Raw genomic sequence first — 13,697 nt, 5'->3', positions numbered from 1 at the left:
CCTCAGCCCATTTCAAAGCCATTAAACGCCCAATCAACTCCTTGTCGCTTCAAACGTGCTCTCAAATAGAATGGCACTATCGTATGAAATTGAACGATTAAAGTGAAGATGAAGGTATTCCAGAAACATGGCTATAAAAAGGCCAAGGTGACTCCTGCGGTCGGAGGCGGCGAGCGCTGAAGTCGTGCCCCGGCTGCGGAGAGTCCGGCTGCGGTGTGAGGCGGGTGAGAAGGTCCATAGTCAAGACATGCAGGACCGGCTGAACTGAAGTCAGTCAGTCAGTCAGTCAGTCACGACTTCTCACCTCCCATCTCACACACACATCCATGCAGAGGAAACAGTAAGACACACGGTCGGTTAGTATAACGAGAAGGACTTTCTCCATTACAGCCCCCAGCTGACGAGACAAACGCATGCAGAACTTTACTGCAACTCACACACAGGCTATTGCATTCAAATGTCTGGCTAAAACTCTGCGACGCGGAGGAGCCATCACTTCCAGTCATACGGCCACCACACTAGAGAGCTACATGCACATATTACACGCACACACACGCGCGCACACTCACACACACACAGGGCTGGGAGGTATACTGTCATGGATCCATGCAAAGTTATGGATTTTTACTATAAGATTATGATATAATTTGTACTAAAAAACACATTACAACCATCAAATAGTGTTATACTATTAAAAGAAAAACTGTAATGGAAAAATGTTGTGATATGATATTTTTGGAGTATCGCCCAGCCCTGCACACACACACAGCTAGATTAGGCGTTAGTCAACGGTAGACTAATAGACTCTCTATAGTCAGTCTGCATCTCTTAAAGAAAGGGACATAATATAGGGGTTTCAAGGCATTTTAAAGTGTCAGCAATTTGAGGTATCCCACAGCCAGTGCCTGTAGTCAATGACAAACGGATGTTAATGTCAATGATGGACAAATATTAGGCTTAGTCTCTCTACTGCTTGAGCGCATGACACGATTTCCTGTCGTTTATAGGAGGCTGACATCAGGACACACACAAAACACAGAGAGAGAGAGAGAGAGAGAGAGAGAGAGAGAGAGAGAGAGAAAAGGAGATGAACTGAGATGCAGGGAGGTGTGTTTTGTGTGAGAGTACAAACTCAGATACACAAAGGACCTCATTATCATAGGTCTATAGATCTCTATAGTATACTGTATATATATATATATATATATATATGTATGTGTCTATAGGTCTCTATTAGGGATGTTCGATATTATATTATATATATATTTATATTATTATAATATCGGACATCTCTAGTCTCTATAGTCTTCCATATATAGAATCACATCGGGAAATGAGATGAACTCACAGACAGCAGGTAGTAAAGACACAAAGTGAACTGGATTTGGGCCACTTACATGGATACATTGGAAGCGCACAGGAAACTGACTTCTTCAAAGCGCAGAGTTTTAATCCAGACAAAGAGAAGTACAATAACACTTTTTAAAAAAGACAACAATTCTATTGCTCTATACTCTGTAGGCTACATCCATGCACACTAGCGGTAGGTAAGCTAGGAGACTGTCATCCACTAGTAGAATCCCACTGGCATGCGGTAACGAACGGTCGGCCAAGAATAATAGATAACAGCATTCAAGTTAAATCCAGCCTGCATCTACAAAGACAACATTAAAACACATTTTTATCAAAAGATGTTCAGCTGTTCACCCGCATCATTGTGCAACAAGACTATGAGGACACACCCACGTTCAAAACAATTTCATGCCAACTAAATAGCTTAAATACAACAGTGCCATCACCCCAAATTAACTCCACAAAATAGCAGAGGTAAAAAAAAAAAAAGAAGAAATACACATGCAAGATGGAAATCCGACCGTCCGCTCTGCTGCTGTGCCTTATAGAAGGGAACCGTACTGAACCAACCATGCACATGTAGGCTACACCAACACCCCATGCTAGTGGAACATTTACACAAAGTCAGCGTTGAGGGAAGATTCACAATAATCGCTGGTAAAACATCAAAGTAAAACTATAGCATACAATGGACTTATATTTCAGAGTTTCTGAATTCAAATATGGTTGATAGTATCAACTTCCCGGCTTTGTTTTGCTCTCCGATTCCAACCAAAAACATTCAGCAAACTCTGAAATTATACGACCGTTAAGGAAGCCAGAGTTACCAGCAACAACGTCTGCAAGAAAGAGAGTCGCCAGAAAACATTTGCTTCAAGAAAATAAATGTTTCGGCCCTTCCTTTTCTGGTAAAAAGACGCGTGAATAAACAACAACTTAGCCTGTATCATCCCTTCATGTCAGGTCTAGCCCATGCACTACTTACACAACGAGAGAGAGGGAGATGGAGAGAGAGAAAAGAAAAAGATAGGCCTGACAGACTCTGCTACAAGCCCACCATGCAGGTGATAACACCACATCCTCCACAACCAATGAGAGACAACAGAACACATGCATGCAGCAGTGACAATGAAGAGGATCTTTCTGCAGATTATTAAAAGTGTTTCATAGATGACATCATGCACAACACAGGGTCAAAATCTTTGTCAGACATAACAGAGAAAGTCAAGAGGTTTCAGCAGCACCAGGGACAATACAGGTTATTGAATTAATAGGAGCCACAACTGATGAAGGGTATATTGGGCCCCCCCTATATAACAGTACCCATTCAGCTTGCTGATTGGCTGAAGGAGGCAGGGCGGGGTGTATCGTACTGGTAGATGCAGGTGTGTGTATGTGAGGGGGGAGTGTCATTCATTCACTACCACACTAGATAGATATAGACGAACGCAACCAATCAGAGTTTCCGGCTAGTCTCATAAAATCATGCAGGGACCGACGCTTGGACACACACACACACATGAGCAGGAAAACACCGCAGCAAGCCCATGCAGGTGGTGTTGGTTTAAATTAGCTCTGCTCCACACATTAGATACCTTACAATTGAATGGGTAGGATGACTGCAGCACCCAAAGAAAAAAATATATAAAAATAATTTGAAATAAACATCATGCATCTGTCCCAATGTGATCCACAATCATATAAAACTTAACACATGCTTTGGTTTTCTTTAAAAACAAAACAAAATCAAATAAACAAACATAACTGGTAAATGGCAAGGTTTTGACAGTATAGTTTGGTATGAGAGAGAGAGAGAGCGAGATAGAGAGAGAGTGAGATAGAGAGAGATAGAGAGCAAGAGAGCGTGATAGAGAGCGAAAGCATGCGTTGCTGTGAATCCCAGCATGCTGCGTCTTCACCAGCAGCCTTAAGCCTGTCACAACCACTTAACCACAGTGCAGGGAGAGAGAGAGAAAGATAGAGTGTGTGTAAGAGAGAGAGAGAGAGAGAGAGAGAGAGAGAGAGAGAGAGAGAGAGAGAGAGAGAGAGAGAGAGAGAGAGAGAGAGAGAGAGAAAGGGAGAAAGCTAGAAAGAAAGTGAGAGAGAAAGAGAGGGGGAGAAAGAGAGAGGGGGGAGAGAGAGAGAGAAGAGGATGGATTTCTGAGCGGGGGGAGAAAAGAAAGAGTGTGTGACAGCCGTCTTCATGCATGGTCCTTTTCCACAGCACTCCTCATGCCCTCCGGTGCCAAACACAAAACATGATTTTCATTGGTGTAGGAGAAGCTGTAATATCAGTGCAGCTACAAGGGAAAAGGACAAAAAGCAACAGAGCTTAGCACAAACCCCAGCAAAACAACAGCGGCGAGGAAAAGCACCCAGCATGCCTTGCATGGTGTTCTTGCACCCCCTCACCCACCACAAAGAAATAAAAACAAGACAACATTTCAAAACTAGGAACAGGACAGGTGGGATACCAGCGGGAGGGGGGAGGGGTGCTGGGCCACTGTTCGTCAGTGAGGGGAGAATGGGAGCTAGCTAGCAGAGGCAGTGGTCAGGCAAAATCACTACGGTAAGACAAGCGAGAGAGAGGGGGAGAGAGGGAGAGGGAATGGAAAATTACCTCAATCTTACGACCTTCCACTAGTGTGCCGTGGAGCCGCTCCCTGGCTTTCTCTGCATCAGCACTGGTCTCAAATGTCACAAAGCCAAAGCCCTGTGGTACAGGGCAGAGGTTAGAGGGGTCGATGGAGGGAGAGAGAGAGAGAGAGAGAGAGAGGGGGGGGGGGGGGGGGACACAGCAGAGGGTACATCGGCAGGGGTTGAAGAAGGAAGGGGAAAAACAACACAGGGTACACCGAGCGTCTTTTCTGTTTTTTTTCTCCTTTTGACACCGCCAGGCTACACGTTGACCGAAGGGAGATATCCACGACGGAATCACAATATTCCCTGTGTTTGTTTTTCATCCGATAAGGCGGTTGCTCCGTGTTGTAAAACGACTCCCTTTGTGCCACGTGTTGATAGCGGCAGGCCAAGCGCACCGCAGCACAGCGGAGTGGGAACTAAACTCAAAACGTTCCGAGAGAAATCCACCCTAAAACAGAATGCACATTGTGCCGTTTCCGTTGACCTTGAACAACATCAAGATCTATGAAAAAGGTAAATAAACAATCTCAAAAGATGGGAGGGCGGAGCATCATGGCTTGAATTTGTGATGTCGTCAAGTGTCACTTGACAATTGCATTAGAGATCCACTATTTTGGGCTCATAACATGCAAATGGATTTAATTTAAATGTAGGGCTTACAGCTCAGAATAGAAAAATGTACCCATATCCCAGTAGAATCACCATGGGGTGATGCCATGGTGTCCTAGGAGTTGCTCCACTAGTTACAGTCTACTGAGCAGCTCCAGGGTTTGTCTCTCGATGACATCGTCACTGGTATCTTGGCTCTCTTGGTGTTCAGCTTTAAAAAGGGAGACTTGCTGTGCTACATTATAGTAGTAATATATGTTTGATTATATTTCAGGGTGGATTTTCCCCTCGAAGCGGTTGGTGAACATGGATATGAAACGACTAGGTGCAGATACGCATGACCTGACTCACCTTGGAACCTCGCTCGTTAAATATGATCTCCACGTCCAGGATCTTCCCGAATTGCTGCAAATAAAACGGGAAAGATGAGACATTAGAAAAGAGGCACTAGCCTGGGCCCATATATATCAACGCGTCTGATCCGGGACCAGTGCTCAGGTCATCACTATGAGGTATACTGATCCGGGACCAGTGCTCAGGTCATCACTATGAGGTATACTGATCCGGGACCAGTGCTCAGGTCATCACTATGAGGTATACTGATCCGGGACCAGTGCTCAGGTCATCACTATGAGGTATACTGATCCGGGACCAGTGCTCGGGTCATCACTATGAGGTATACTGATCCGGGACCAGTGCTCGGGTCATCACTATGAGGTATACTGATCCGAGACCAGTGCTCGGGTCATCACTATGAGGTATACTGATCCGGGACCAGTGCTCAGGTCATCACTATGAGGTATACTGATCCGGGACCAGTGCTCAGGTCATCACTATGAGGTATACTGATCCGGGACCAGTGCTCAGGTCATCACTATGAGGTATACTGATCCGGGACCAGTGCTCAGGTCATCACTATGAGGTATACTGATCCGGGACCAGTGCTCAGATCATCACTATGAGGTATACTGATCCAGGGCCAGTGCTCAGGTCATCACTATGAGGTATACTGATCCGGGACCAGTGCTCAGGTCATCACTATGAGGTATACTGATCCGGGACCAGTGCTCAGGTCGGGACTATGAGGTATACTGATCTGGGACTATGAGGTATACTGACCTGGGACCAGTGCCCAGGTCGTGACTATGAGGTATACAAGCCACTATATGACCAGAACTCCTACTATAAGACGTTGATCAACACAGGCCCCCGTTTAGAAGGCACTTCACGCAGCTCAGCTGTTTCAGGCTCCTTGTGAAGTATTTGACTTGGATCAGGATCATTGATACTACACATCATTACGCACTCAAGGCTTTTGACAAGGGATGGTGATTTACTACTGCTTGACACTAGAGGTCACTATTATACCAAAGTAAACTCCTTTTCCATAAGATCCCAACACCCCCCCCCTTTATTTTTATTCTACCCCCTTTTGCTCCAATCTTTGTGGTCGTGGCTAGGAGACATCAATGACATAATGTGGACAACTGATGATCACCAAAGGTTATTTTAGGTTAAGGTGGGGTGTGAGGTCTCCAGTGAGGTTCAGGTAAGGGTTAGGTTTATAAAAAACTTTTAAGGTGAAAAATCAAATAAACAAAATGCAGATACCTTCTAGCCATGACCAAGTGTTGTCCCTTCATTTCCTCTCCGTCTTATAAACACACTGACACATATCGCTAACTGACCCTCACAGAGGACCAGAAACACACTGACACATATAGCTAACTGACCCTCACAGAGGACTAGAAACACTGACACATATCGCTAACTGACCCTCACAGAGGACCAGAAACACACTGACACATATAGCTAACTGACCCTCACAGAGGACTAGAAACACACTGACACATATCGCTAACTGACCCTCACAGAGGACTAGAAACACACGGACACATATAGCTAACTGACCCTCACAGACGACTAGAAACAGTGACACATATCGCTAACTGACCCTCACAGAGGACTAGAAACACACGGACACATATAGCTAACTGACCCTCACAGAGGACTAGAAACAGTGACACATATAGCTAACTGACCCTCACAGAGGACTAGAAACAGTGACACATATCGCTAACTGACCCTCACAGAGGACTAGAAACACACGGACACATATAGCTAACTGACCCTCACAGAGGACTAGAAACAGTGACACATATAGCTAACTGACCCTCACAGAGGACTAGAAACACACTGACACATATCGCTAACTGACCCTCACAGAGGACTAGAAACACACGGACACATATCGCTAACTGACCCTCACAGAGGACTAGAAACACACGGACACATATCGCTAACTGACCCTCACAGAGGACTAGAAACACACTGACACATATAGCTAACTGACCCTCACAGAGGACTAGAAACACACGGACACATATCGCTAACTGACCCTCACAGAGGACTAGAAACAGTGACACATATAGCTAACTGACCCTCACAGAGGACTAGAAACACACGGACACATATCGCTAACTGACCCTCACAGACGACTAGAAACACACTGACACATATAGCTAACTGACCCTCACAGAGGACTAGAAACAGTGACACATATAGCTAACTGACCCTCACAGAGGACTAGAAACAGTGACACATATAGCTAACTGACCCTCACAGACGACTAGAAACAGTGACACATATCGCTAACTGACCCTCACAGACGACTAGAAACACACGGACACATATAGCTAACTGACCCTCACAGAGGACTAGAAACACACGGACACATATCGCTAACTGACCCTCACAGAGGACTAGAAACGGTGACACATATCGCTAACTGACCCTCACAGAGGACTAGAAACAGTGACACATATAGCTAACTGACCCTCACAGAGGACTAGAAACACACGGACACATATAGCTAACTGACCCTCACAGAGGACTAGAAACACACGGACACATATCGCTAACTGACCCTCACAGAGGACTAGAAACACACGGACACATATAGCTAACTGACCCTCACAGAGGACTAGAAACACACTGACACATATAGCTAACTGACCCTCACAGACGACTAGAAACAGTGACACATATAGCTAACTGACCCTCACAGAGGACTAGAAACACACGGACACATATAGCTAACTGACCCTCACAGAGGACTAGAAACACACTGACACATATAGCTAACTGACCCTCACAGAGGACTAGAAACAGTGACACATATCGCTAACTGACCCTCACAGAGGACTAGAAACACACTGACACATATAGCTAACTGACCCTCACAGAGGACTAGAAACAGTGACACATATCGCTAACTGACCCTCACAGAGGACTAGAAACACACGGACACATATCGCTAACTGACCCTCACAGAGGACTAGAAACACACGGACACATATCGCTAACTGACCCTCACAGAGGACTAGAAACAGTGACACATATAGCTAACTGACCCTCACAGACGACTAGAAACAGTGACACATATCGCTAACTGACCCTCACAGAGGACTAGAAACACACGGACACATATAGCTAACTGACCCTCACAGAGGACTAGAAACACACGGACACATATCGCTAACTGACCCTCACAGAGGACTAGAAACACACGGACACATATAGCTAACTGACCCTCACAGAGGACTAGAAACACACGGACACATATCGCTAACTGACCCTCACAGAGGACTAGAAACACACGGACACATATAGCTAACTGACCCTCACAGACGACTAGAAACACACTGACACATATAGCTAACTGACCCTCACAGAGGACTAGAAACAGTGACACATATAGCTAACTGACCCTCACAGACGACTAGAAACAGTGACACATATCGCTAACTGACCCTCACAGAGGACTAGAAACACACTGACACATATAGCTAACTGACCCTCACAGAGGACTAGAAACACTGACACATATCGCTAACTGACCCTCACAGAGGACCAGAAACAGTGACACATATCGCTAACTGACCCTCACAGACGACTAGAAACACACTGACACATATAGCTAACTGACCCTCACAGAGGACTAGAAACACTGACACATATCGCTAACTGACCCTCACAGAGGACCAGAAACAGTGACACATATCGCTAACTGACCCTCACAGAGGACTAGAAACAGTGACACATATCGCTAACTGACCCTCACAGAGGACCAGAAACATACCCTTGAGCATTTATTTTCTTTGTTAGTGTGGTCTATTGTCGTCCCCCTCCCGAACATGGCCAGCCCATCCATTACAGCCCAGGGGGTTTATACCGATTCATTGATCCTGCTTAAAACGACAACCCCCCCCCACCAGCTCCTCACCCCAAACATCTGCCTCAGGTCGGGGTCCCGGAAGCGGAAGGGGATGTTGGAGACGTGGAGGCGTTTGGGAGTGCCTTTCTCGGATGAGTCCCCCACGGACCCCCCTCCTGTTGCCACTACTGCACTGCACTGGCCGATCGCCTCCACCTGGGACGACTCCTCTGTCTTACCCTGTGTAGAGAGAGAGAGAGAGAGAGAGAGAGAGAGAGAGAGAGAGAGAGAGAGAGAGAGAGAGAGAGAGAGAGAGCAAGAGAGAAATGGCAGGTGGTTCATGTAGTGTCTATAAATGTAATACATCATCATCATTAGGAATATGCATGAGAAACACAACATCCAACCCTCAACATGACGACCCTCCACTAACAACAAACACTGTAACAGCTAAACATACACACCAGACTAACTGATAACACCACCACTAAACAAACCTAAGTAGACCATATGAACACTTGATGTGACATGCTTACGTTGTTGTTGTTGTTATTATTGGTGGTGGGGGATCCGTTAGTTCCAGCCGCGGCCTCCGCCGCTCCCTGGCCCCCAGCCCCAAACAGAGGAGCCCCGGAGGCAAACTCTGACCCTGGCAGCCCATTCTGAGGAGGGGGCGGTGGGGGGAACACTGCAAAGGGTGGGGCCACCAAACCCTCCTGTCCCCCTGTCGAATCTTGAGAACCCTGCAAGGGGAAGGGGGGGGGGGGGGGGGGGGGGGGGGGGGAGGAGAGGAGGAGACAGACAGCTTAATATTATGGTAGGTGTCTTTTACAGTGGCGTTGGCACATGGATGGATAGAATGAGCAGGGCGTTAAAATACCTGCTATTAAATTTCACTTTCTCGCCTTCCTACTGCCACTCCAGTCACTCCCTCCCATGCCTACTATACACTCCCTCCCTACCTCTATTCCTCCTACTCAGTCTCTCTATTCCTCCTACTCAGTCTCTCTATTCCTCCTACTCAGTCTCTCTATTCCTCCTACTCCGTCTCTGTTCCTCCTACTCCGTCTCTGTTCCTCCTACTCTGTCTCTCTGTTCCGCCTACTCAGTCTCTATATTCCTCCTAGTCTGTCTCTGTTCCTCCTACTGTCTCTCTATATTCCTCTTAACCCCTCTCTATTCCTCCTACTCCATCTCTCTCCCTCCCACTCCCTCTTCCTCCTACTCCCCCTCTCTTCCCTCTACTCCCTCTCTTCCCTCTACTCCCTCTCTCTTCCCCATCTCTTCCCTCTACTCCCTCTCTTCCCGCTACTCCCCCTCTCTTCCCTCTACTCCCTCTCTCTTCCCTCTACTCCCCCCTCAGTTACTCTCTTCCTCCTACTCTCCCTCTCTCATCCTCCTGCTCCCTCCCTCCCTCCCTCCCTCCCTCCCTCCATATCTCTGTCAGGCATGTGTTGACAGTTGGCCCACCATGAAATATTTACAACAAACACATCTATAATTCACAGTTAGAAAATTTGATACAGTGTTTGAGATACAAGAGGCGCTTGCTGGACGGAGGGGTAAATAATGGGATAAAAAAATCAGACCTGCATGCACCACGCCAGCATATACTGTGATGAGCAGGTGTTGCTATGCTCTCGCTGCTACTTTTAGATGGCATCTATAATTCAGAGGCTTTGTGAATCAGCTGTGTTTTGTGAATCCATGTCGTTTTAAAAAGGACCATACCAGTCTCATTTTTACTTCTCACCATTACCATTGTCCCCGTCTTTAACTCATTGGGCGCCATTAACGAGTATACTCGTGTTTCGCCGCCAAGCGTTGAGTGCCAATAACGAGTATACTCGTTTTTAGATCCTTTGATATTTTTCCTTTGATCCCTGTTATAAACACTCAGCCGGAGCCATCTGGCACATCTGCCTACGTTGGAATTGCAATAACGATCGAATCTCGCCAGGTGGCAGTATCACCTACCGTATGAACATGGGCCAGCTATTAGTGTGTTAGTGCCAGCCCCCACACAACTAGATACTCGTTGTGAGCAGCAGTGAGCAGGACGCCTAAATATTAAAGGCAACCAACTTGTGTCTAACCACGCCCAACTTGCGTCTAGCCACGCCCCCGCGGCAGCAGCAGAGCGGAGCTCATTATATGCCAGTAACCGCCCCTTATTCAGTATCCAGAAATAGCTCAATTGGCAAAGCTGCATGGCTGTGGATCCTACGGCTCGTTGCTGGCTAGTTCGAATCCCTTCAATTTTTTTTTTTTTTCCGTGCATTCGCATTCTTTCGCCGTTAAGTTTAGGCATAACTTTAAGCATTGTTTCGGAGTTGGTTAAGGTTAGGCATTGTTTCGGAGTTGCTTAAGGTTAGAAGGGTTAAGTTTAGGCGCTGTTAAGGAGCTGGTTAAGGTTAGAGTTTGACTTAGAGAATGGCAATATTTTTTAACGTGCATTCATTTCGCCGGTTAAGTTTAGGCATTGTTTCGGAGTTGGTTAAGGTTAGGCATTGTTTCGGAGTTGCTTAAGGTTAGAAGGGTTAAGTTTAGGCGCTGTTAAGGAGCTCGTTAAGGTTAGAGTTTGACTTAGAGAATGGCAATAGACAGCCTATTTCCGCGCTGCCGCTCTCTCGCGCTGCCGTGGTCACATGGGCGTATTGGCCAATCAGAGAAACGCTAAACACAAGTTGGTTGCCTAAAATATTCACGCGAGCAGGACACGTTCGACCACACACACACACACACACAGACACACACACACACACACACACACACACACAGTGATAACTTCCACAAATAACTTCCTTTGCAGTCGAGAGAAAGATTGAGAAGGAAAGCGATAAAAGTATACGCTGAGAGAGAGAGAAACCGGGTAAATGAGGTAACGGAAGGGTAAAACAGCTCCACCCCTGAGGGCCAGGCATGATGATGACACTGAGCACCCAGTCAGTATCCATCTCTTAACCATTACGCTGGGCTGAGTCGGGCTGGGCTGAGTCTGAGCTGGGATGGGCTGGGTTTTCCCTGGGTCTAAGGCAAGGAGACATGCAGTCTCCAGACACTCTTTTTAATTAGCCAGAGTAACCAAGCTGTGGTGCAGTAAAGCAAATGAGCTCCATCTCTCTCCCCCCCTTCTCTCTCTCTCTGAGTCCCTCTCTCTCCCTCTCCTTCTCCCTGTGTCTCTACCTCGCTCTACCTCTGTGTCTAATCCTATAGCTTGACTGCACACAGTTCATGAGCTGCAGTAACAAGGCCACAGACAGAGGCTGTGAAGCCAGCTGGGGCTACGTGTAGACCGTGAGATGGTTGAAGATGGACAGCTCGTAGGGTCTGGGCCCCAGAGATAAAGAGGACGGCAGAACTTGGCCTAATCCAAAAAACGGGATGGAAAGATCTAGACACCTCATCCTCTTTCATGCTCCGAGGCGATGCAGAGCGTATGTTGGGAGGGAATCTGTGGGAGTCGATTGTGTTTTGGATTCGTTGCGGTGTCTGTAGCCTCACTAGCCTGGTGATAAAAAAGTGGAACCATCAAAAGCCTATATAAAACAGAAGATAGGCCATTAAAAATGCATTGCGTTAGGCCTAAGCATACACCAGCCGAGTTAAATCAAAGGCTTCACTTGACGTGTTGGAACACGCAAGGCCAGAGACAGGCAGCAGCCTGTTGTCAGCCACCAAAGGGTGTGTTGCTATTGGTCTCTCTCTCTCACACACCCACACCCACACAAACACTGTACATGCCATTGTTGTTGTGATGTTGGCTGAGAGTTTGCACATGCAGGGTAAGGGAGAGGTGGGCTATCGCGTCATCGGCTCAGGAGAAGACGCCTATCGCTTGTAAATAGGGATGCCCCGATCGATCGGCCACCGATCGTTATCGGCCGATATTCAGTATAAATATGCGATCGGTGATCGGAGATAATGTTTTAGTTTCACCGATCGTCAAACCCGATCTCAGTCGCTGTCGCTGAGTTCTGTCTCAGACACCGGTGGTGCGGCGTCTGCTCTCGAGTCCAGCCCCTCCCGCACGCATGTAAACACGGGTCTAGTCTAGTGAGACACAGGAGGACGGCGTGACGCGTCTCCCGGAGCTAACGTTAGCTTAGCTACCGTTACAAAATGACCCAGTCAACTATTCACTTTTAGTTTAATACATGATGAGGCATTGTCTAACCGAACGGTATCTAGCCGGCCAGCTACCGATAGCTCCTGACATCAACAAACGCTCTAGCAAGTATAGTAGGTAGGTATGATACCTGTTAGCTCACGTTAGCGCAAGTTAGTTCACTGTTAAAAACGAAATGTCCCATTGAACTAAATAATTCACTGAGGCGTTGTATTAACGTTATATATCCGGCTAGCAGTAGCTACAGATAGCTCCTGATATCAATGTCTTATAACACTGATTCGATGCGTATTCGAGCTGAGGGCTTGCTGAGCACAGTTAAGTAACGTTATACCAATAGGGTCCAGGTGCAGCGCCGGAGAATCCTGGCCGTAGCTCGAGGCTACTCGAGTATAGGTCCAGCTGCAGCTCCGGAGAATCCTGGCTGTAGCTGGAGGCTACTAGAGTACACACAGACAGTGGAGCTTGTTGCGTGGTGGCGATGTCTCGCAGATAATACAAGTACAAGTCTAATTATATAATATATATATTTTATAAAAAAAAATATATATATATATATAAATAAAATACATTTTAATTTCTTTTAATCAAAAACGATCGGTATCGGATCGGTATCGGCCGATATGGCTCACGACGATCGGTGATCGGTATCGGTGGCAAAAAACGTGATCGGGGCATCCCTACTTGTAAAGATGGTGACGCAATGGGGGGCGTCTTCAGAATTGTGCACTCTGGGAGCTGGTATCA

The 13,697-nt window shown here is 46.7% G+C and overlaps 1 protein-coding gene across 3 annotated transcripts in view; it reads right to left on the bottom strand.

Moving 5' to 3' along the window:
* The window catches only part of LOC311241077 (RNA binding protein fox-1 homolog 2-like), a 99,347-nt gene that overhangs the window by 40,694 nt on the left and 44,956 nt on the right, over positions 1-13,697 (bottom strand). For all 3 annotated transcript variants that reach the window (XM_084329756.1, XM_084329757.1, XM_084329758.1), the window contains 4 exons: positions 9,358-9,564; positions 8,891-9,061; positions 4,957-5,010; positions 3,974-4,066 (listed from right to left, as the gene is read on the bottom strand). In XM_084329756.1, the coding sequence (XP_084185882.1) occupies positions 3,974-4,066; positions 4,957-5,010; positions 8,891-9,061; positions 9,358-9,564 (525 nt within the window). The remainder of the gene's footprint in view (positions 1-3,973; positions 4,067-4,956; positions 5,011-8,890; positions 9,062-9,357; positions 9,565-13,697) is intronic.

This window comes from Notolepis coatsorum (genome assembly GCF_963971535.1).
Source record: "Notolepis coatsorum genome assembly, chromosome: 14".
NCBI classification, from domain to species: Eukaryota; Metazoa; Chordata; class Actinopteri; order Aulopiformes; family Paralepididae; genus Notolepis; species Notolepis coatsorum.
Note: the sequence above shows the minus strand (reverse complement) of the source record. Positions and strands in the feature narration are given on the sequence as shown.